Source organism: Anastrepha ludens, chromosome 2 (genome assembly GCF_028408465.1).
Source record: "Anastrepha ludens isolate Willacy chromosome 2, idAnaLude1.1, whole genome shotgun sequence".
Taxonomy (NCBI): domain Eukaryota; kingdom Metazoa; phylum Arthropoda; class Insecta; order Diptera; family Tephritidae; genus Anastrepha; species Anastrepha ludens.
This window is the reverse complement of record NC_071498.1, coordinates 141,160,269-141,183,282: the sequence shown is the minus strand read 5'-3', so window position 1 is coordinate 141,183,282 and position 23,014 is coordinate 141,160,269. Positions and strand designations below refer to the sequence as shown.

Below are 23,014 nucleotides of genomic sequence, written 5' to 3'. Positions count from 1 at the left end.
AATATGATGGGGCCATATTCCCTCGAGTCCAATCCACTAAAGTGGGTTTCATTCATGATAACCACCCAAGCATACAGCAAAAGTGTTGAAAAAAGTGGCTTTCAAAAGGAAAAATTGCAGTTCTGGAATGACCAGCGCAAATACCCGACCCTAACCGCATTGAAAGTCCGTGGAACGATATTAAAGCTGGGCAAAAAAAGTAAAAATGCCAATGAACTATAGCAAGGAGTTCAGGAAGCATGGAACTCCATTCCTTTGGAGAGATGGCAAAAGTTAATGAAGGTTTAACCTCGCAGTTTTAAAAAATAATTGATACTCAACCAAATGCTAATCAGATAAAAAATAAATGAACAAATTTAAACAATTTGACATAACTAATTTCTGTTTTTCTTGCACGTCCATAAAAGTGCGTTATTTCAGTGAATTTTTATTTATTTAGCTTCTGTGTTTTTATTTTTTTTTTTTATTTTGCTTACATATTATTTTTTATTTTATTTATTTTTATTTTATTTATTTTATTTTTTTTATTTATTTACAATATTTTATTTTTTTATTTTATTTATTTATTTATTATTTTATTTTATTTATTTATTTTTATTTTTTATTTTTTTTATTTTATTATTTTTTTAGAATACTAAACTTAAATAGATTTAGAAAACATAACCGGTTTAATGTTATTATGGTAAAGTGCGCTATTTTTCTGTCCATAGCTGTGAACGCTGTACATACATAAGTACATATTGTACAAGTACAAAAAAAATACAATAATTAATTGCCGAAACACTCGCACTCAGCAAACGCCTTGCTAAATATGCTGTTACTGCACTCAAGCTCTCATTAACACAGTGCACACATTTGCTCACAAACCACACGCACATACACACATACATACCCGACCATACTTCGGTGCTTCGAGTGAATTAATGTGTTTATTATATTTTTCTCTGTTGCTGTTTTGCACTTTGAATTATCGCACCTTGACCGCGCTCTGGCAGTGACGTTGAATATCAAGCTTTGACCCACTGATAAAAAAAAGCGCTCGTTTTGGGCGAGAAGTTATAAAAGCCCGCTGGTTCACACATACGCACGCAAAAATATTCAAAATGCATATATTTTTATCAAATGGTGGAATTTAATGATCACTTTTTCTTAAAAAAATTTTCAATTTTCTTTCAGCCCACACAAAAGTTTGAAAGGCATTTTTTGCAGATTTTTTATTTTTAATTATTTTGCGCTCTATTTATTGGCTCTTGAAAATGGAAGAGGTGCCATTAACCTGATTCTTCGTTTAAAAACCATATTTGTGCTAAGAATAAAGAAAATTGTAATTTTCTGTACGCAAATTCTACTACACAAAACTTAGTTAATGAACCCTCTAATCATTTAATCATCATTTAACGTTTCTTACGTGAATTGCATAGTTTTAAGGAAGGAATGATTTTTTATATTTTTTTTTATGCAATGCGGGTTTTTCCATTCGATAAGACAATTTTTACGGTTAATTATAAAACATTTGTTTATTCAAATGACTTTCACGGCGGCTGGCTATGCAGTACCGTCATACTGAGGTCTGTTCTCAAAATTCACCTCAAAGATGTGCGTGAACTGTTCAACTCCTAAAAAAGACGACGAGTTGCGGTATCTTGTGTTTTTAAAGAGTTTGAGAACTTGAAATTATTATACAAAGCAGAAATATTGTTGGACGTATGCATTTTTTTATTATAATCTGGTCGATAATTTCATAGCATTTATTTTTTGCAAATGGTATTCGGCATATGTCCGTTGCGGCTACGAATTACATGCTCCAGTTGATCAGTCGAATTTTTGACTACTTTTTCCAATAGATCTGACCGTACGTATGACGTCAATGGTGGCTTGAATATCAGAATAATTCGATTATTAAGCGCGCTGTGTGGCAAGTTGCGCAGCCTTGTTGGAACCAAATGTCGTCGATGCTTACCTGATTAATTTTGGAAACAAAAAATCAGGATCTATAGCACTCGCCATTCCGTTACAGTCCTTCCTCATTTCGAAAGAAATAAGAACCGGTGATGCCGACAGAGCGCTATGAACTTCGCGAACAGAACAAAAATTATTATTACAATTTTTTTTTTCTTTTTTCAAAGTAAATTTCCACGTTTTTCTGACGTTAAACGATGCATGATGGCTGGCCAAACCTTACTGAACAGAAATGTTAGGACCATTTGCCATTCTCAGCTGTCAAACCATAGTTGTAGATTTCGATGAGAGAGAGAGCATGAGAACTGCTGCTAAAAAAACACCCGATGATACTGGCACATTTTCATCAACAAAAGTAATTTTTTCGGCTATGCACTCGAGAGATTCAGTTTCACGCACACGCTTCCCTTCTAGCGAATTCAGAAGGTGATACATCATTTTGCAAGTCAACTTTTTTATATTTACCAACGTTGTTCAAGTGAGGATCGACCCATTTCGTAAAACGGAAATGTTAACCTAACTTTCTGTCTTAATAAAAATGAATTTTCGTTGGCACATTAAAGGCTATCAGTAGTTCCAGTTTCAAATGGCAGATGGCACACCCTATAGAAACGGCTCCGACTGCACCTGAAGGTGTTTTGTAAAAATGTTTAAACTTGTGGGACGGCTGTGATTATTTACAAAACATTTACTATTAAGCCAAAGAAGTTGAATGAATTTCGTTCTCAAAGAGAGCTTACGAGCATTGACAATACAGCGCACGCTCGGCAACGTGAACACTCCAAGGCATGAGTAGCCCCCCCCCCAAAACTTGAACAAAATTTGTGGTGCATTGACTACTCTATAACGTGGAGAGAGTAGCCTGATAGTAAATGATGCGTTTTAATGCGAGTAACGCGCAAAGCCTTTCAATCGCAATTTTGGCCTGGCGTGGTGTATTTTCCTTAGATTTGCTGCATAAAATCGAGTTCTAAAAGATAGCAAATGTTTTCCATTACGGATTATCACAAAACATACGCCTTCAAAGTTAGTTATTTGAGTGTTAAATAATGCAGGAGGTCGCTCTCGCTTATCCAACAACACAATACTAAACTGTGTTGGGTCTCCGACCACTGTGGAGTGGCAGGAAAATGAAAGAGCGGAAAGACTCCGAGTTTGACCTACAGCGAGTGGTAGAGGACATAAGCATTTCTCCGCACGGACTGTAGAAGGTGGTCTCTGACTGCTAACTACTCCACCAAGGTCTCCAAAGCGCTCTGACCAAAACTGAATCTTACGAAATCTGAACGAAATCGGCTTGGATTTAACAGATCAACTACTGCACTATTGGACACTAGCCAGTAGAATGGGTGTACCTCACAATGACTGCTGCAGGAGTTGTGAAGATGAAGAAGAAAATGAGTCCTCTGTGAATGCCCTGCACTTCAAAGAAGCCCTGCCAAATATCTTGGCAATTATTTCTTTGAAAACTTAAGAAATTTGCAAAATGTCTCACGGGAGAAGGTCGTTATCCTCTTAAAAACATCTAAGTGGTTGAAGCAACCTAGTTAGGGGATGGAAATCAAATGCAGGTATCACAATGGGACGAGTGTCTTGTCTTAGACTACCAAGCTGGCTAAACTACTTGAAAAATTTTGATTATTCGTAATGAATTCTCGTAAAAATATCAGTAAATGTGACATTAAAATAATTTCAATTTATTTGGTATGAACTGAAAATGAGTTCTCAGTTCTAAGAAAAGTTAAAAATACATACCGATTGCAAAAATAACAGGAAACAATATTTCATATTATCACAAACTGATTAACAAGAAAAAGGTATTTTGTTTTGATCGTTCCTCTAGCGCCTTATCGCCTGAAAATATTATTATATTGATGCAGTATAAATCGAAAATTTTGTTTTCCGTTAGGCAACACTCCAATGCAAAAGCCACAACTTTACCGCCTTTCTTCAAACTCCCACTTCCCTTTTCTGCTTAACTTTTTTCAAAATATCTGCATCCTTAAGGGACGATACTTGTTTTCGCTCTATTCCGGAAGTTTTCACTGCGTGTATGTATGTATATAAGTGCATACGTGCGCACCTTAGCTTCACCACTTATCACTATGTATTTGTATAATAAAAGTTGCTTATCAGCTAAAAATGTCAAGTAAGAAATGCTCAATAAAAGTAAGTCTGTATTCACAGACGTCCGAGAGCAAAGAGTTAAGGCATGCAGTACGGCAAAATTGCGCTACAGTCTGTCTAATGGAAGCGTGAACGCCTTATCTTGCAAACTATTTGACCAATTCGATTCTAACAATATATATGCATTATTCTCTGTTCTCTACACTGATCTCTACATCCGCAAACTGTGTTTTGAGGGTTGTGCTAGGGCTATCTTTCCGAGCAGGCAAGATTGGAAAGAGGGGAGAGTCGGCACGGATATAGATACCGCTGTTTTCACTGACGAATCCAAGATGGAATCCGGAGTGGGAGCTGGGGTTTAATCTAAATTAGCCAGCATTTCGGTCTCCTTTAAACTGCCGGAAACAAGCAGAGGTTTCGCGATCCTGCAGGCATGCAAAATGCTTCGGGATCGCTGTTGGGAGGGAGACATTAATATTTTTTCGGATAGTCAAGCTGCGATCAAGGCCCTGTCGTCGCCGTGTTGCAACTTATTTCTAGTGAACTCCTGTAAGGAGGAACTCAAACGTCTCGAACGTGCAGGAAACATTTCCCTTATCTGGGTTCCTGGGTAAAGACAGATGGAGGTCTGTCTCATCGTGTGCTATTTCGAAAACACTATGCCCTCAATACGATAGGAACAGAACGCTTAAGGGGATAGGAATCCCCCGCCATTCAATTTCCACACTCATTGCGGTGTTCATAGGTCACTGGGTGATCGGTACTCATGCGGAGAAACTTGGAATTCCGTACAACCCCTATTGCAGAAAATGTGGGGATCCTGCAGAGAAATAGACTGTGGAACATTTTCTCTGCAAATGTCCGGCTCTGGCGGCTAGGCGCTTGAGATCCCTTAGCGTGCCCATATTGGGGATAACTTGAAGAAATTCTACAGCCTAGATCCCTTTTCTCTCCTCCACTATATCAACAGCACTGGATGCCTGTAGACGGTTTTCTCTTCCCTAAATCTTTTCACAGGTAGTGGCCCCCATTTAGGTATCAAAACGGCAGGTAAGTGCTACTTGAAGTGTACCTGGGGTACTCTTACCATCTTACCTACCTAGCATAAGGTGCCTGTGAAGGTCAATCCAACATTTCAATCCTATTTTGCTGCTCCACTCTACACACCTTCAGCTTCGATGCTTGGAATCGCTGTCCTCTTGTTGAATCCAAGGTTGGCTAGTTCCCCAAATATCTTCGTAGCTGATGGCAATGATACTTTTTGATAAATTTTATTCATTAAAACTGCTTCAAATTGGTGGTAAAAGCAAATAAATAGCCAACTCTTTTTTCGAAGAAGCGGGCCCAAACATGAATCGTAACAGTTCGCTGAAGTTGTTGCTTAACAGCAGTACACTAGAGCCAATGTAAGCGACTATTCGCCCTGAAGAAAGATTCACTCGTGAATATTACGCCCAAATCCGTTTTGAATTTGCCTTATCCCCATCCAATTCATTTTTCAATGTGTGATAATAAGAGCAGCAGTTTTTTCAGTGCGCTCCGAAAGTTGAGGCGTTCTGCATGTAAACGTCCTCGAATTGTGTACTTGGGGACATTAACACCACTTTTCCCTACAACTGCTTCAGCTAGATAAGTTCGGCTTTGTCACAAACAAGTCTTCTGATCTTGCTTTGGAGAGGTACTTTTTTGTGGCCTCAGCTTTGGTATACCGTTGCATCCATTTCTTTACGAACGTCTCTGACTTCTTCAAATATTTTGCTGCAGATGCACGCGAGAATTTGGGACCCGCCTTCAGGTATTTGCAAAAGAACACTGCTGCAAATCGTTTTTCACACGCAGAGAGCTCATTTTCTAAAAACAACAAACAAATCCAACGTAGAATCTCTCTTGCCAACAAGTGCTACTTTAGACAAAGTAGGCAAATGAGTAGTAAAGTCCTCTCTCGACGAACAAAACTAACACTCTACAAGGCTCTCATCATGCCCGTCCTAAAATATGGCACAGAAGCTTGGACGATGACAACATCCGATGGAGCGCCGCTTGGAGTGTTTGAGAGAAAGATTCTGCGTAAGAATTTTGGACCTTTGCACGTTGGCAACGGCGAATATCGCAGGCGATGGAACGATGTATGAGCTTTACGATGACATAGACATAGCGCAGCGAATAAAGATCCAGCGGCTACGTTGGCTGGGTCATGTCGCCCGAACGGATACAAACACTCCGGCTCTGAAAGAATTCGATGCGGTATCGGCTGGTGGTAGGAGAGGAAGAGGAAGGCCTCCTCTGCGTTGGAAAGATCAGGTGGAGAAGGATTTGGCTTCACTTAGTGTGTCTAACTGGTGCCGGTTAGCATGAGAAAGAAACGACTGGCGGGTGTCGCGCCATTTAAGAAGAAGAAGTTCTGATGAAATTGTGTAACTGCACGGAACTTCGATAAGCAAAGCTTTGTAGGTACCACTTTGGTAGATCGGTTGAATAAAACCGAGTTAAGGTTGCTCGCAGGTTAGCTCACGTTTAGAGAACGAAGAGATGTCTCAACACAACTAAGTGAATTTCAGGTCCGGGCTGGAGCCTGAGTTTATTCAAGAGATATACAGATAAACCGATCACTGCTAGAAATGTGGCAACCCAGGACCTTTATTAACGAGTCTTAATATGCTTTGGTTACTAAGGATAAGGGGCGTATCACTGACCACCGAGCACACTTCGCTACGAGAAAAGCATTCAGAAAATTCCATTCTTTATTATTCTCGACCGTATTTAATCAAAACAATATCGGAAATTGTTCATTTAAAAAGTTTGCGTTACACATAGCTCTACATTTTTTTGCCGGAATGTTGGTACAACTGTCCTCTATAGAGTCGCAGAGATTGAGGTGGCCTGTCAATTAGCTTGTTTTTGGCATTTAATTATATCAGTCAACCGCAGGTGTGCTCTGCGATTTTCACTATGGATAAAAATATCGAACAAAGATTTGTCTTAAATTTTTTGTCTTGAACGGGATTTCGTGTGCCAAATCGTTGAAAATGTTGCAGATAACCTATGGCGAGTCTGCTTTATCAACACAACACAAACACGGGTCTACGAGTGGTATAAGGCTTTTGCAGAGAGCCAAAAGTCGTGGAAGATTTGCCCCGATCTGGTCGCCCATCAGCATCTTCAACGGACGAAAACGTCGACAAAGTCAAGGAAATGGTGCTGGAAAACCATCATTTAAGTTTGAGGGAGGTAGCTCGTGACCTTAGCGTGTCTCACGAATCTCAATTCGCAACATTTTACACCATCAATTGGGCATGAGACGCTTGGCTGCTCGACTCGTTTCAAAAGAGTTGAAATTCTTGCAAAAAATGCATCGGAAGAAGGTGGCTGAAGACATGCTTGAGCAAGTGAATTCGGACCACACGTTTATCCAGCGCATCAGCGCATCATAGCTGGTGATGAGACGGTTGTATATGAGTTTGACGTGCAAACCAGTCAACAGGCGGCTGAATGGCGCTACCCACATGAACCGAAACCCAAAAAACCACGTCAAAGGAGAAAGTCATGCTGCTCGTTTTCCGTGATTATCAGGGTGTTGTGTACTCGGAATACGTTCAAAATGGTTCTACGGTAAATAAAGAATAATATTTGGAAGTTATGCGACGTTCGAGAGAGAATGTGCGTAGGAAACGGCCCAAATTGAGGAAAGAAAACTCATGGATCTTGCACCATGATAACGCATCGTCTCACAAGGCTATGAGCCTATGAACACTTTTTTGACCAAAAACTCGTTAAATATCATCGAACCAGATTTAGCCCCCTGTGACTTTTTTCTCTTCCCAAAACTTAAATTGCCACTCCGTGGGCGCCGACGCCGCTTTGAGTCGATAGAGGCCATTAAGGAGAATTCGCTGAAGGAGCTGAAGAAGACAAATCTTTAGCATATCTGTATTGCATCGAATGGAGCCTATTTTGAACGCGAAAAAAAAAATGTTTGATGATAAAAAAATTATTTTGCGTTTCATTGAACAATTCCCGGTACTTTTTTGACAGAATGTATTTATGTAATATATATTACTTATCTATTGGGTTGGCAACTAAGTAATTGCGGATTTTTTTAGAAAATCAAGGGCAATTTTTTCATGAAACTGAAAAACTTTACTCTGTAACGTATTGCCCATATTGATCAATGACCTTCTGCCATCTTTCAGGCAGCATCATAATCCTACGTTCATAAAACTTCTGGTTTTTATTAGCAAAACACTGAATCAAGTACGATTTGACATCGTCATTGTTATTGAAATTTTTACCATTCAAGGAGTTTTGTAAAGATCGAAACAAAAAGTAATCAGATGGTGCAAGGTCAGGACTATATGGTGGATGTGGCAAAACATACCAACCAAGCTCGAATAATTTTGTGGCCAAGTGGCCAAAGATGTGTGTGACCTTGCATTGCCATGATGGGATACAATACTTGTTTGATTTGTCAATTCGGGCCGCTTTCTTCAACTGCATTGTTTAATTTCGTTAGTTGTTCAATGTAGACATCAGAATTGATCGTTCGGTTGGGTGGTAAGAGTTCAAAGTAGACAATTCCTTTGTAATCCCATTAAACTGTTAACAAAACCTTCTTTTGATGAATATCAGCTTTTGATGTTGTTTGAGCTGGTTCACCTGGCTTGCTCCACGATCTTTTCCGCTTGATTTCGTTGTAAACAACCCATTTTTCATCGCCAGTTATCAGTCGTTTTAAAAATGGATCATTTTCATTACGTTTCTTTAGCAGATCGCAGCTGTTAATGCGTTTCTTTCAGTAGGAGCCCATGTATCGAGTTTTTGAACATAGCCAAGTTGTTTTAAGTAATTTTCAATGCATGTTTGAGGTACATGAAGCTTCTCTGCAAACTCACGTGTTGTACTGTGACGATCCGAGAGTTTATTGCTTTAATTAGTCCGTCATCAACTTCAACTGGACGACCAGAGCGTTTTTCATCTTTGAGTGAAAAATCACGAGAACGAAATTTGGCAAACCAATTTTGACACTGCTGTTCTTTTAAGGCCTCGTCACCATAAACAGCACATCACTTTTTATGAGCTGGCGATGCGGAAATAAAAAAGCAAAATATGACGAAAATGTTCCTTTTGATTTTCCATTTTTCAACGAACACCAAACAAAAACTACGCAACCGATCAAACAACTTTTTTTACTGACTGACAGCTGAGTTGCCAAATACCAAATAACAAAATGTCTTTTACATTTGTACTACGCCTGCAAACCTAAAAATTCAACTGAAGCCATCTATGAGTGAAATCCGCAATTACCTAGTTGCCAATCCAATATTTATGTACAGGGTGAACGATATAAAGTATTACCAACTTCACACTGCTTGTATTTGTGAAACAGCTCATGACCTCAACGTCAAAATTGTTCTCATGACAGTTCAATATATTGTTTATAAGCCATCAAAAGCATTTGCGTCTCAGTTTTGTTGAATTTCTTTTTCTGTGATGGAATTCAAACGTAATAGTGTGATTGCGTTATATTTGGCTGGAAAATCACAACCAGCCATTGTTCGTGAGCTCAGTCACCTCAAAGTGAATAAAATGTTTGTGTATCGCACTATTAAACGTTACAATGATACTGGTAGCATTGCAAAACGCTATGGAGGTGGACCAAAAAACCGCAACAACGCCAGAAATGGTTCGGAAAGTGAAGGCTCGACTTGAACGAAATCCACGTCGAAGTGGAAGAAAAATGGCCAAAGAACTGAAAATATCGCAAGACAGCATTCAACGCATATTGAAAAATGAGCTGAAGGTCTAGGCTTACAAGTTCCAAAAAGCACACGATCTTTCACCCCAGCAAAAACAAGTTCGGTGCGAAAGAGCAAAGAAGTTGTTGCGCTTACACGAACGTGGCGAATTTCCTAACATTGTGTTTTCTGATGAAAAAAATGTCCCAATTGAGCAGTTCATAAACACTCAAAACGATCGTGTTTACTTTACCGAACGCTCATACGAGAATTTGAGCCTACGTATGGTCACTCGAAGCAATTTCCGATCGCAAGTAATGGTTTCGGCCGCAGTGACCGCTGATGGACGCTCTCTAATCGTTTTTATCGAGCCTTGTGTCAAAGTGAATGCGACTTATTATCGGGAAAATGTTTTAGAAACTGCTTTAGAGCCGTGGACACGCAAACATTTCGGTCGTAGACCATGGACGTTCCAACAGGACTCGGCACCGTCTCATAAAACTCGTGTGATCCAAGAATGGTTAAAAAGTCAAGTTGCACACTTCATTTCGCCCACACAATGGCTTTCGAATTCGCCAGACCGATCCGATGGACTATTCCATCTGGTCCATTTTGGAGAGCAAGGTGAGGACTAAAAACTATGCCAGTATGGATGCGCTGAAAAAAGCGACTATACGAGAATGGGCAAGATCACATTCGTGCAGCAGGCAACTCATTTTTTGACCGTTTGGTCTAGTTTGGTATAGTCAAGGCAAAAGGTGGTAATATCGAGCTAAAGTGAATATAGGTATGTTAAAATTGTAATAATTTTTGAACAATTTTGTCTTTGAAATCAATAAAAACTAATTTCATACAAACAAGTTTTGGTGTTTTGAATAGGTAACACTTCATATCGCCCTGTACTTATCTAAATTAGCATAGTAAAAATTTTAAAAATGAATTACGTATTCCTAAATGGGCCTGAGGAGCAACGGCCTGTAAGGCCACTTAACTTTCCAAATATCTGTAAAATAATTTACTTATTGTCATATAGACAGGTCAAGGGAACGGTGGACTTGGGGCAACACTTGGGGGAAGGGACTCGTGAACTTGTTCACGGATGGATCGAAGTTGGAAGGAAAGGTTGACGGAGGAGTATTTTGCAAGGAGCTCCCCGTCAGACTCCAATTCAAGTTACCGGATCACTGCAGTGTGTTCCAGGCAGAGGTAGCCGCAATTAAGGAGGCAGCTGATTGGTTGCTCACATGCGTACTAACAGTCAAAAAAGTAAATATTTACTCCGACAGCCAAGCGGCAATAAGGGCCCTCGGTGACGGTGCATTCGGAACTAGTCAAGGAATACTTGACCTCACTTTCGACTGCGTCCGAATTCTTTGACATAAGCCTCATCTGGGTTCCTGGTCACAGCGACATTGCGGGAAACTGTGAGGCGGATTAGCTGGTCAGACAAGGGACATGTAAGGTGATTTCCCCGCGTAGGGAGAGAATAGGGATCTTCCTGACTACCTGCGGTCTTCTCCTGGAAAGATGGGCATCGCGCCAACTCAAGGAGCGTTTGGCAAGCACACAAACTTGTAAGGTCGCGAAATCCTTGTGGCCACGTGTGGAACGAGGGCGCTCGGGCGAGCTTCTGAAGTTGACAAAATACTAGCTCTCGAATCTCGTGGGTTTTCTCACAGGTAACTATGCGCGAGAAATGCATGCTGTGAGACTTGGAATCACCTCGAGTCCTTTTTGCGCTGGATGTATAGAGGATGAGGTGGAATCATCTCAGCACTTTCCTTCTTAGCTTCCCTGCTCTGGCGGGGCTAAGATCCAGGCATCTTGGCTCTTACTTCTTTGCTGCACCTGCTCATATATAGCTGACATTAAAAATCTGATGAATTTCATCAGCAGCACAAAGCGGTTGACGCAGACTCAGCATAGTCATCGTTCGTAAATCCACACGCTAAACACCTAAACATCCCAGCACTACCTCTCCCCGCCCTCTCCCTGTATCCCATCGGTCTTTCTCTTTCACCTCTCACCCACATAATGGTATCACAAAGGACAAATCCATTATTTTTCGTCCCAGTGTGCTCATCCTTGGGCAACCATACCAACCTAACCACATAGACAGGTGTAATTGTTTCTTTTTTTTTGACGCAAAAAAAAAAAAAGTTCCTAAATATTTAGATTTTCGTGGCAAATATCTTATATAATATTAGTCCGGGTACTTACTGTCATTCATGTCCATCAAATGCAAATCTTCATCATTTAAAATGGAGTTAATAAATCCTTCCGTAGTGTGATTCATATCCGAAGATGCATTCTGAAAACGCATAAAATAATATTAATAACCGAATTTAACAAACATGTTTAGATATTTCTTTAATTTATTTTGCCCACTCACGGTATAGTACATCATGTCATGCTCCATTTTGTAAGCGCCCGCATTGCTGCCAGCAGCGCTAGTGGTGCCACCTTCTGCATCATGGCTAGAGTTGGTCAAATGCATGCTGGACGAAACGGCCGAACCCAAATTGTGGCCATAGTGCGGCTGTGTGGGGCAAATGTCACCCAAAGTAGCGTTCGCATGCAACATAGCATGATGGCTGTGATGGTGTGGGTGCGGCGGTGGTGGTGGCGGATATTGGGCGTGTTGTGGTGGTGCCGGTATGCCAGCAGCACCCTGGTACGAATAGGGATGACTGGGGTAATGTGGATATGGTGGCATATCAGAGACGCCCCCAACAACACCCATGCCCGATATTGGATTAAAGAAACTGGCGATATCCTGCAGGCGTTGCTCCATCGAAACGCCACGGCTGAGAGACATGCGACCCTGCAAAAGGAAAGGATGAGGGGAAAAAATTAATAAAATTCAAATTCAATTGCAGTACAAAATGAAATAATAAATTGTTTGCTGAGATTTATTGCCTTATAGTAATAATATATCTGTGCTTACACTTTTTTTTGTTTTTGTTTTTTTTTTTTTTTTTTTTGTTTTTTTATCAGCTCATTCACTCGCGTTGCGGTGATTAATTTGTTACTTTTAAGTGCAACAAAATTACGTTTTCAACAGCGCAATAATCGATGATGTTTTAGTAAGGTGAGAGTATTATTATGAAGGCAGGAAAAATTCGTGGGATATAGGCAATAAAAATAAATAAGACAATAAGGGAATTGAAAACGAGCATAGCACAAAAATCGGTGCTGCATTTGACGAGCCATAAATAAGCGATCAATCATACAAATTTTTGAAATGCTCAACAACCGAGTTTACATTCAAACTAAAGCCCCCACAAACATGCCACAGCAATCCTTCATAGCTGCTTACAAAACCAACAACAATGCTGTAGAAGTAAACAAGCAGCAGGCATATGCCTACATATCTACACACCTACAAGCCAGAAGAATAAATTCAATAAATTTAAAAAAAACAAAAAAAAATAAATAAGAAAAGCAGTGGCAAAAACGTGCGCATGTGCAATGCTGGGTCTTTAGCATAACAAAAACAGCCTCACAACGCATGTAAAAATAAAAATAATAAGAATTGTAATGAGTAAATCAAAAAATAACACAGCCTACAGCAAAAAAACCAAAATGAGCGAAATGTTTCTTTCCAGAAAAATTCAAATTTCAAATCACCCGCCGCCACCTCGCTCGCATAGCCTTCTAGCTTGGCAGCTTAGCAATGTATTGCATATGCACATATAACACAAAAACAAAAACAATACAATGGAATCGTGCACAATGAATCAATCTGCGTTCAACGGCGATCGGCGATCGGCGGTCGTCAATCGTTGCTTGGCGCGCTTTGCCGCCGCCGGAAAAGGTCTCCCCAGCTGTAGGTTGCTGCGAAAGGCTGTACGTTCACACTGTCGGCTATTGACGGCCAGTCGTATGGCTGGATCGCCTCTTAAGATCGATCGAAATTAAATTGAAATAATCGTGGTAAAAATTTCAGCCACTTTTTCGTTTTTTTTTTTTTTTGTTACTAAGAAAATTGACAAGTGCGCAAAGGGGTGTCGGTTTTATTAAAAGAAAAAAATTCATACCAATATTTGTATTTTTTGGGTTTTGCTGATCGACAGCAAACGCGTTCAAGTATCTACTTCAATCATACATTTTTTTTATTCTCTTTGCGGTTCTTAGTTTAGCTTTGCGCATTTAGCCAACGCTTATTTGCTGGCCGAATTGGGAAATATTTGTTGTCAGCCAAAGACTTTTTGCGCCGATGCTGATTGTGTTTTTGCTTGCTTACATTACGTAAGTTTTGGTAGTTGTTGCAGTTATTGCTGCCCAATATTTTCATGACAATGCGTAATTTTTTTGTAATTGTTGCTAATGACTACTTTTTTCTACTAGAAATTGGCAAACTTATAAGAAATTATCGAATTCATGATGTATGTATGTATGCATATTCATATAAAAGGCTTGATGACTGTATTGCAAAAAAAAACAATACATTTTTTTTTAATTTTTAATTAACGAGTTTAATATTTAAGTCAGGGATTCAAAACGGTAGGTACCGTGAATTGCATCACTTTGCGCTAATAGAAAAGTCACAGCCTGCGGCTGAATTGATGGAAATAAGCGAGTCGGGCCAAAGCATTACTATCGAAGTCGAACATCTATCTACAGGACATTTGGCAGGCAACGCAAAAACTATCAACTATTCACCTTTTAACGCTTCCAGGGGTGAATAGTGGACGGGTGGGACAAACACAACACTGCCTCATAGGTTAGGTTAGGGTAAATGGTTGCCTTAGCTTGAAGCCCATTTGGAGAAATATTCCAAATTCGTCCGTTGTGATGCCATACAGAGGAAAGTAGAAGGGAAGAAAAGGAAAAAGGAGTTTTGGCATTAGAGGAAGATGACTATGCACTTACGACGACGCCCACGGTGGCTGATTTACGTTCGTAATTAGCCGCAACAAGCTACTGCCGAACTTCAACAGATGTATGATATTTAAACTCGCTATATCCACAGGCGTAGAGAAAAAATGAGAGCCCAGATGTCGAAATCTTTGCCAGACGAGAGCAAGGCAGCTGAGAAGAAGTTGTTGGGACGATTCCACCTCGTCCTCAAGACAGCTTCTGCAGAACGGACTTGAGGCAATCCCAAGTCCCAGCGCATGGACACCTAAGGGACAATGTCCGGTAAGGATACCCACCAAATTCTAGAGCTGGGGCTTTGTTAGCCTTAGGAGTTCCCTCGAGCGTCCCCGACCTACACGTGGCCAGAAGGATCACGCGGCCTTGCACCTTTGCGCACTAGCCCAACGCTTGTTGAGTTGACTCGAGGCCCATCTTTCCAGGAGCACACCACAGGTTCTTAAGGGAACCTCAATCCCCTCATTTTGCGACGAAACCGCCTCCAATGTTCCCTGTCTAGCCAGCACATCAGCCCAGCAGTTTCCTTCTATGCCGCTGTGACCGGGAACCCAAATGAGCCTGATATCGAAGTATTCGGATGCAATCGAGAGAGAGAAGCCAGACATTCCCCGACCAATCTGGAACGCACAATCAACGAGCCCAAGGCCCTAATTGCCGCTTGGTTATCGGAGTAAATATTTACTTCCTTAACGGTAAATACCGAAGTAAGCAACCCGCTTGCTTAACTGCGGCTACCTCCGCTTGGAAAACACTATATGGTCCGGAAGCCTGAATTTGAGCTTGATGGGGAGCTCCTTACAGAATACTCCCCCACCAACCCTTCCGGCCAACTTTGAGCCATCCCTGCACATGTTTGCCATGCCTTGCTTCCAAATGTTACACCCCGCCCACTCATCCCTTGCTGGAATATGAGTGGGAAAAGGTCTGCTCGGACCTAGCGTGAGTGTACGTACAATGATCCAGCACCATGGGGATGAACTCAAAATTTTTAAGAATGCTAGAGTGTCCGTAGCTTAAGTCTACCTTATGGCCCGAACACCTTAGTCTGATTGCGGCGCATAGAGCGGTAGAACACTGCCTCATACTACCTTATAACCTAAACAGACGGTGGCGTTTGGCAAAGGGTAGGTATTCCTTCGATAGAACTCTTTCTGCTCTACAAAACTCTGTTTATTGTATTTTTGAGTTATTTCATTTTTTATTAGTTTTGAGACTTAGAAACAGAATACCCAGGAGGCAAACATCAACACTTTCGACACCTGCTCTTCTTTGCTTTTCATCGAAGTCAAAAAGCTGCCGAAGCAGCCTAGAACATTTGTGACGTGTATGGGGAAGGTGCCTCAGGCAAGTCTACATCGCGGAAATGGTATGCAAAGTACATCATCAATATGGAGCAAAAAAAGCAATATATAGCAGGAAATACGCCAAAGCCGAGAGTCAAGCCAGATCTTTATTCAAAGTAAATCAGGATATGTGTTTGGTGGGACTGGGAGGGCATGGTGCACTGGGAAGTGCTCGAAAAGAATGCCACGGTCAACAAGGAGCTCTACATTGCCTAGCTACACCTCGTGAATGAGTCTGGTCGACTGAAAATACCTGATCGACATGGTCAAACCATACTCGTTCACGACAACGTCGTTAAAGCCGCACTCCAAGAGCGCGAATGAGAGCTCCTTCAACATCCGCCGTATTCTCCGGACCTTGCATAGACCGATTCTCATCTTTTACGCTCCCTGGCAAACCATATGAAGGGCGTTCGTTCGATAACAAAGATCCTTCAAAACTTGCTCAACAACTTCTTTGACACCAGACCAGGTATTTATTGTGAATTATGCAACTTTTAAAGAGCAGACCAAGAGAGACTGGATGCAATGCTAGTCTGCACTCATACACATTGGAAATTATATGAATAGTTTTGATATTCTAGAGCAGTTTGAGAAATTGCAGATTTGTTTTCAAATAAATATTTATTTCTTAGTATCAGGGCAGCTAATGCCCGTATTTTTTGCCTGCGGCCCATCTTTTACGGACAAAACTATCCATTAAGCAAATCAACTGTTCTCTAATCCGCGTACAGCCTTCTGCCGCACCACAATTTAATCAGAATTACCTGCGCCGATAAACCCGATCGATGTCGCCATCTATCTGGGCTACTACGAGTCAAAACTAGAACTGCTGCTTAATTATACAGGCACATCAAGTAATGCAACCTATGCTAAATGAGCCCTGAACGAATTTTCGTAACTGCCCAGCATTTCGCAGAACGCGAATTAGCTGCCTGGCTAAAATTAGCGAAATAATGCATGACGTGTGTGGTTTAAAGCCGCCAAGGACCAGGTGTGGTCGCATATGCCCAAGCCATCTTGCAGTTTCAAATCTATTCAATAATAAATTTTTTTTTTTTGGCACATATTTTTGTGTGTATTTTATTATATACACATATGGTCATTAAAATAGGTACGCTGCCTTTATATATGGAGTTTCTTGTGCCCCGCGGAAAACTGTAAAGCTTTTATTGAAATTTCGCTTTTCTTACAAATGGCATCACTGCTTCATTGTGAAGACGCAGTTGCATTATTGGTTGCACAGATGCGATTATTTTCATAAAATGTTGCGTGGTCACTAAAATAGGGATTGTGCGGATTATTCTGGCATTTTAACTAATTAAGGGAGAAATATTAAGATTAATTTAAGCAGCGAATTAGAGAGTTTATTTTAATAACTAATAATTAATATGAATTTCTTGCAAATATGGGACGTGCGCAGCATTGCAGTTGACGAGCGGAGGCTCCTTGTCAATCTTCGAAAACAAAAAAAATCGTACAAATTTATCGTTGAGTCACTTGGTAGGACCAACAATTTTATTGTAAATGCCCTGAATCCCAAAAAATCTACAGAACGACATGATGGCAAAAAGAAAATAATACGCCTTACTCTTATTTCTTAGCATGACAGTCCTGGGTGGATCACTGCTTCCGCAAACTGCTTCCACTAGTAATAATTTAATTGTGACTCTTGGCAAGAGGGATCCTTTTAAGTCATCAAAGGTCATTGAAGCTGAAATCAACAACTTAGTATCAGCGAGAACTGTACCGCGTCGATAGTACAACATGAACCTACCAGGAAGAATAGCTCGTAAAGCTCCTCTGTTGAAACAAGCAAATTTAAGGCAGAGGAAAAGTTTAGCTCAAGAGCACAAGTCAAGTGGTCCTATGTTTCAGACTGGAGCTCTAGGAATTTATGATGATGGTATGGACCAGAGAGTGTGAAAAAATGGTATACTTTAGTATACTTTGGGGTGACGAAACAAAAATAAATTAATTTGGAAATAATGCTGAGCGAAATATTAGACGCCCTAAAGGACAAGAGTTCTCACCGCGGTTCACAAAAAAATACAGTCATACACAGTGGCGGCAACATAATGATTTGGGGATGCTTTTCATGCAAAGCCCCGGACATAAAACACCAAATTATATGAAGAGTTTTGTAATAGTGGTCGCAGGAAATGGCAAACCTCTGAGTATATTTCACATATGAAAAAAGCTGCTCCTAAAAATCCATCTGCCATAGACGGCATGAAACTCTGGACCCTCAATTTATGGAAAAGCATCACAAATAGGAGGATAAGATCGGCCCAATAACTCCTAAGCGCCAATTATTACTATCACTACTAAAAAATCTCAGATTCTTGTTTAGATAATACCCGTTCAATGCATGCTGAATAAGCTATAGCCGCTGTAGAAGTTAGTGTAGAGTGACTGACAATATGAATTTATCAATCGATACGTCCCACACAAAACGGGTCCTCTGACTGTCGTCAAAGTGAAATATGTTTAAGAAAGTGCTTACCCTACAACCGCATAAGACCTTTTGCTGTACCAGTTGATGAGGCCATTGAAACTTATAAGATTGGTGAACGAACTGTAAATTAAATGGATGTCGAGATTAGGTTAGGTTGGGTTGAAATGGTTGCTCAACACAGATGGCACACTGGGACCAAAATCAAAAAATTCGTCCTCTGTAATACCATTGTGAAGGAGATAAGGAGGCTGGGAAGAAAAGCAGTATGAGAAGGAGGGGATGTGTATTTGGTGAAGGCCAACCGAACGATGACTGATTTACTGATGAAATTCATTAGCTTTTTAATATCAATATCCTGCAATATCAGAAGGCGTGGCAAAGATATGAGTGCCAAGATGCTGAGATGATTTCACTACATCCTCCATGCAATTGACACAAAAAAGACACGAAGTAATGCCGAGTCTCACAGCATTTATACCACGCGACCAATGTGCTCTGTAAGGGCACCCCCGAAATTTGAGAGCTGCGATTTCGTTAACCTCACGAGATCTCACGACCGCCTCCGATCCACGTGTATCCATAAAGATTTCGCGACCTTACAAGTTTGGGTACTTGCCCGGCGTTCGCTGAGTTGACTCGAAGCCCACCTCGCCAGGAACGGGATTCCAATCCTCACTATGACCAGGTACACAGATGAGGATGTTGAGATTGTCATATTCCGAGTGAGAACAATCAGCTGACACTATCGAGATGCCATTACATCGCGAAAAAGAAACTTTTTGGAATAATTGGGAAGCCGGAGGTAACATTAGTTTATTTGTCTTTAAAGCAGGTAAAGGAGAGTTTGATGACTAAATTATTTGCACCGTCGATACTAAGACGATATGACGACGATAAAAGTTATAGTGCGCCTGCAACCCTTACTGTTTTCAGACCAACATTTTGTGATCGATATTCGGCTCTATACGATTAAAAGACGGTACATATCGTCTAACCCGAACTCAGTGTTTTAGTCGCGGGGCGAAATGTAACATGGTTTATAAAGTCGCAAAGATTACGTTAGTATGGACACGTTCTAAGAATGAGCAGCGAAAGAACGAAAAAAAAAACAAAAATTGGAAGCGAAACCACAAGGTGTGAGAAAGAGCGGCAGAGAGATGATTATAAGGCGTCGAAGATTATATATGAAAGATGAGAATGCCACTACATAGAGCGACAGCGGAATGTAGAGATAAATGGAGGCATATTGTAGAGAAGACAAAGGACCACTCCGGACTGCAATGCCAATATGAAGATGAGGATGCTTGGTGATCGAATCATCGCATGAAATGAGTCTGTCAATTGCACGCCTTGGATGTGTGATTTAACTGCTTTGAACTACTTTTTGTTAAGGGCTATGTGAAGTCACAGATTTATGCTAATAAACCAGCTACCATTAACGACGTGGCAAGCAACATTCGTGATTCCGCTGGAGATTGAAAATTCCTTTCCGGCATTAATAATTTTTTCGAGCCATGAAGCACGCAAAACACTTCCGACATTCTTAGGAAAATTGCATCTGAGCGAAGTTATAGTCTGCCAATCACAATTTCCAGTTATACGAGGGGTACCTTTTATATGTCGGGATTTGGCAACCCTGGTGTTGCAATCTGGCAACTGACAGCTGTATCGCAAAGTTTGACATTTTTTGGCTTTTACGTACTCGGAACGTTTTTAAATACCAGTTGTTTGCAGTAACTTAAAAGATTCATCTCGGTCCAAAAATGGAATTAAATCGTGAACATTTTCGTGCGATTATTTTTTACAACTTTCGACGTGGATTAACTCAGCAACATTGCATGGATGAGCTTAGTTCATTTTTTGGCAATGAAGCTCCATCAAGGACCAGTGTTTATCGATGGTATGGTGAATTCAATCGTGGTCGTAGTTCACTCCAAGACGAATTTCGTGAAGGTCGTCCAAAGCAGTTGTTGTTCCGAAAACCATTGATGCTGTGCGCGAACTGATATTGCAAGATCGTCAAGTGAACTATCGTGAGATTGAGACAATCTTAGGCATTAGTGGGACCAGCGTACATTCAATATTGCATAAACATTTGACTGTCAAAAAAATTTGTTCGCGTTGGATCCCACATAATTTGTTAATCGCCCAAAAAAAGGCTCGTGTCGATTGGTCGAAGGAAATGCTCAAAAAATACGATCGCGGAGCTTCGAAACACGTCTATGACATCGTGACAGGTGATGAATCATGGATTTACGCGTATGAGCACGAAAGTAAACAGCAGTCGACTGTATGGGTGTTTCAAGATGAGCCAAATCCAACAAAAGTTGTTCGCGCACGAAGCACTTCCAAGCAAATGGTCGCCTGTTTTTTCGGAAAAAACTGGACATGTCGCAACCGTACCACTAGAACAACGCAGAAAAGTAAATTCTGAGTGGTACACAACCATTTGTTTGCCAGTTGTTTTCCAAGAAATTAGGAAAACCAATCGCCAAATACGGATCACTCTTCACCAGGGCAATGGGAGCTCTCACACATCGGCTCAAACAACTGCATTTTTGAGCACTCAAAACATCGAATTAATGGGTCATCCGCCGTATAGTCCTGACTTGGCACCGAATGACTTCTTTTTATTCCCGTACGTAAAAAACAAACTGAGAAGTCAACGTTTTTCGTCACCTGAAGAAGCGGTTGCGGCATTCAGAATGCATGTTTTGGAGGTACCTCATTCAGAGTGGCAAAAGTGCTTCGACAATTGGTTCAAACTCATGCACAAGTGTATAGATCTTCATGGAGAATATTTTGAAAAACAATAAAGTGATTTTCGATGATTAAAATTTGTTTTTGTTCTCTAATCCCGACATATAAAAGGCACCCCTCGTAAGTGAAATATTTTTCATGTAATTTAAAGTTTTTATTTTTCTCTAACTTTGCTAAATGTACAATATGGGTTATAATTAGATATTGGAAAAATTACACACCTTAGTCAACTTTAAAACTTTAATTACAGCTTAGCACACACAGCAGCGCACAGATTCATATTTTTGTGAGCGGCGAAGTTCTCGCTAATAGCCGATTGCGCAAGAGTTTACAGATAATTTCGATATTTTTACAAATTTTGCGGAAGTCTCAATCAAGTCGAAGAATTTGCAAATATATTCGTTCTTACTCAGTTTTTTTTTGTTTTTTTGCTTTTTCTGAAAGTAACTTTTTAAGCTGCATTCAACATTTTACACAATTTATGCGGTTCTATCAACAAAAAAATCACTTTGAAAATATCTGGACAAAAAAAAAAGGTTCAACCACTTTTAGCTGCCAATCTTGGCTTGAAAGTTCTTATTTTGTACGCGCGATAAAATCAACTGTAACGTTTTGTATTTCGGCGCGCAGCGTATCTTGAAGCGGCAATCAGTTTATAATAAAAATAAAATAGAGAAAAAACACAAACACAAAGCGATTTTTGAAATGTGTCCGACAGAATGCACTGCTGACTGATTGACTTGACTTAGCCACTAAGCGACTAACAGACTGACACGACACGTTGCACTGCTAAAGTGACTAGCTGACAGACTGACTGACAAATTGAGTATGCGCGCAGCGATATGCTGATGCGCACGAAATGATGTCCGAAATGGTGAGTGGCGAGCGGTGAGCGGCGAGCGGCGGTGACTGATGATGCTGCTGGTGGCAGGCAGTAGTACGGCTGGTCCAGCGCAACATAAACACGAACACACGCAAACAAATTAATATATACACACACACATACAAATATGAACGCAATTGCGCAGCCACAGGTAAGCAGGAATATTTAAGAATGCAGTGATTTGTTTGTATATATTTACGTATGAGAGTGTATATGTGTCTGTGGCTGCTTACTTACTTGCATACTTGCCTACATGCCACAATAAGGACGGTGGCTTAGAAATTCCCAGTCGGACCCGTGCATGCCAAGTGTAAGAGTACCGAGTAAAGTGGCAAAATAAACATCCAACAGACGGAAAATGTACTATGTAAACGTAAACGGCTTAGTGCTGCTACACACACACGCACACATACACACACACAACCTCTAATGGTGATCATCGTATGCACGCATGAATTCCCGCACTACCAGTAAAGAAGCAGCTAAAACAACTTAAAGCCTTACACTCTCGAAGATGCACAGGTAAGACACATAAGCGGCCGTATATGTATGTATGTATGGATGTATAAGAACACAAATTGGGGTGTAGCAGTATGTGTACATATGTATGCATGTATGTGTAAGTAACTGCGTTGCATGTGTTTGTGTTCGCGTGCAGCAACGTGCGTTGTTGGTTGCATTTCATTTGCGTGCATGTGAGTGAGTGAGTGAGTGATTCAATAGCGAAGCGGCTGATTGTTGTTGCGTGTTTTTGTTGGTTTAATTGTCACCGCCGCAACTACTGGTATTTGTTGTTGACATTAAATAGACGATTGCTACTGAAGCTGAGTTTGTTGTTAGCACAAATGTGCATGCACATACACACATACCT

The 23,014-nt window shown here is 40.6% G+C and overlaps 1 protein-coding gene across 15 annotated transcripts in view; it reads right to left on the bottom strand.

The window, feature by feature from the left end:
* The window catches only part of LOC128855456 (segmentation protein cap'n'collar), a 287,928-nt gene that overhangs the window by 32,744 nt on the left and 232,170 nt on the right, over positions 1–23,014 (bottom strand). For all 15 annotated transcript variants that reach the window (XM_054090379.1, XM_054090381.1, XM_054090369.1 and 12 more), the window contains 2 exons: positions 12,211–12,642; positions 12,039–12,129 (listed from right to left, as the gene is read on the bottom strand). In XM_054090379.1, coding sequence (XP_053946354.1) covers positions 12,039–12,129; positions 12,211–12,642 — 523 coding nt within the window. The remainder of the gene's footprint in view (positions 1–12,038; positions 12,130–12,210; positions 12,643–23,014) is intronic.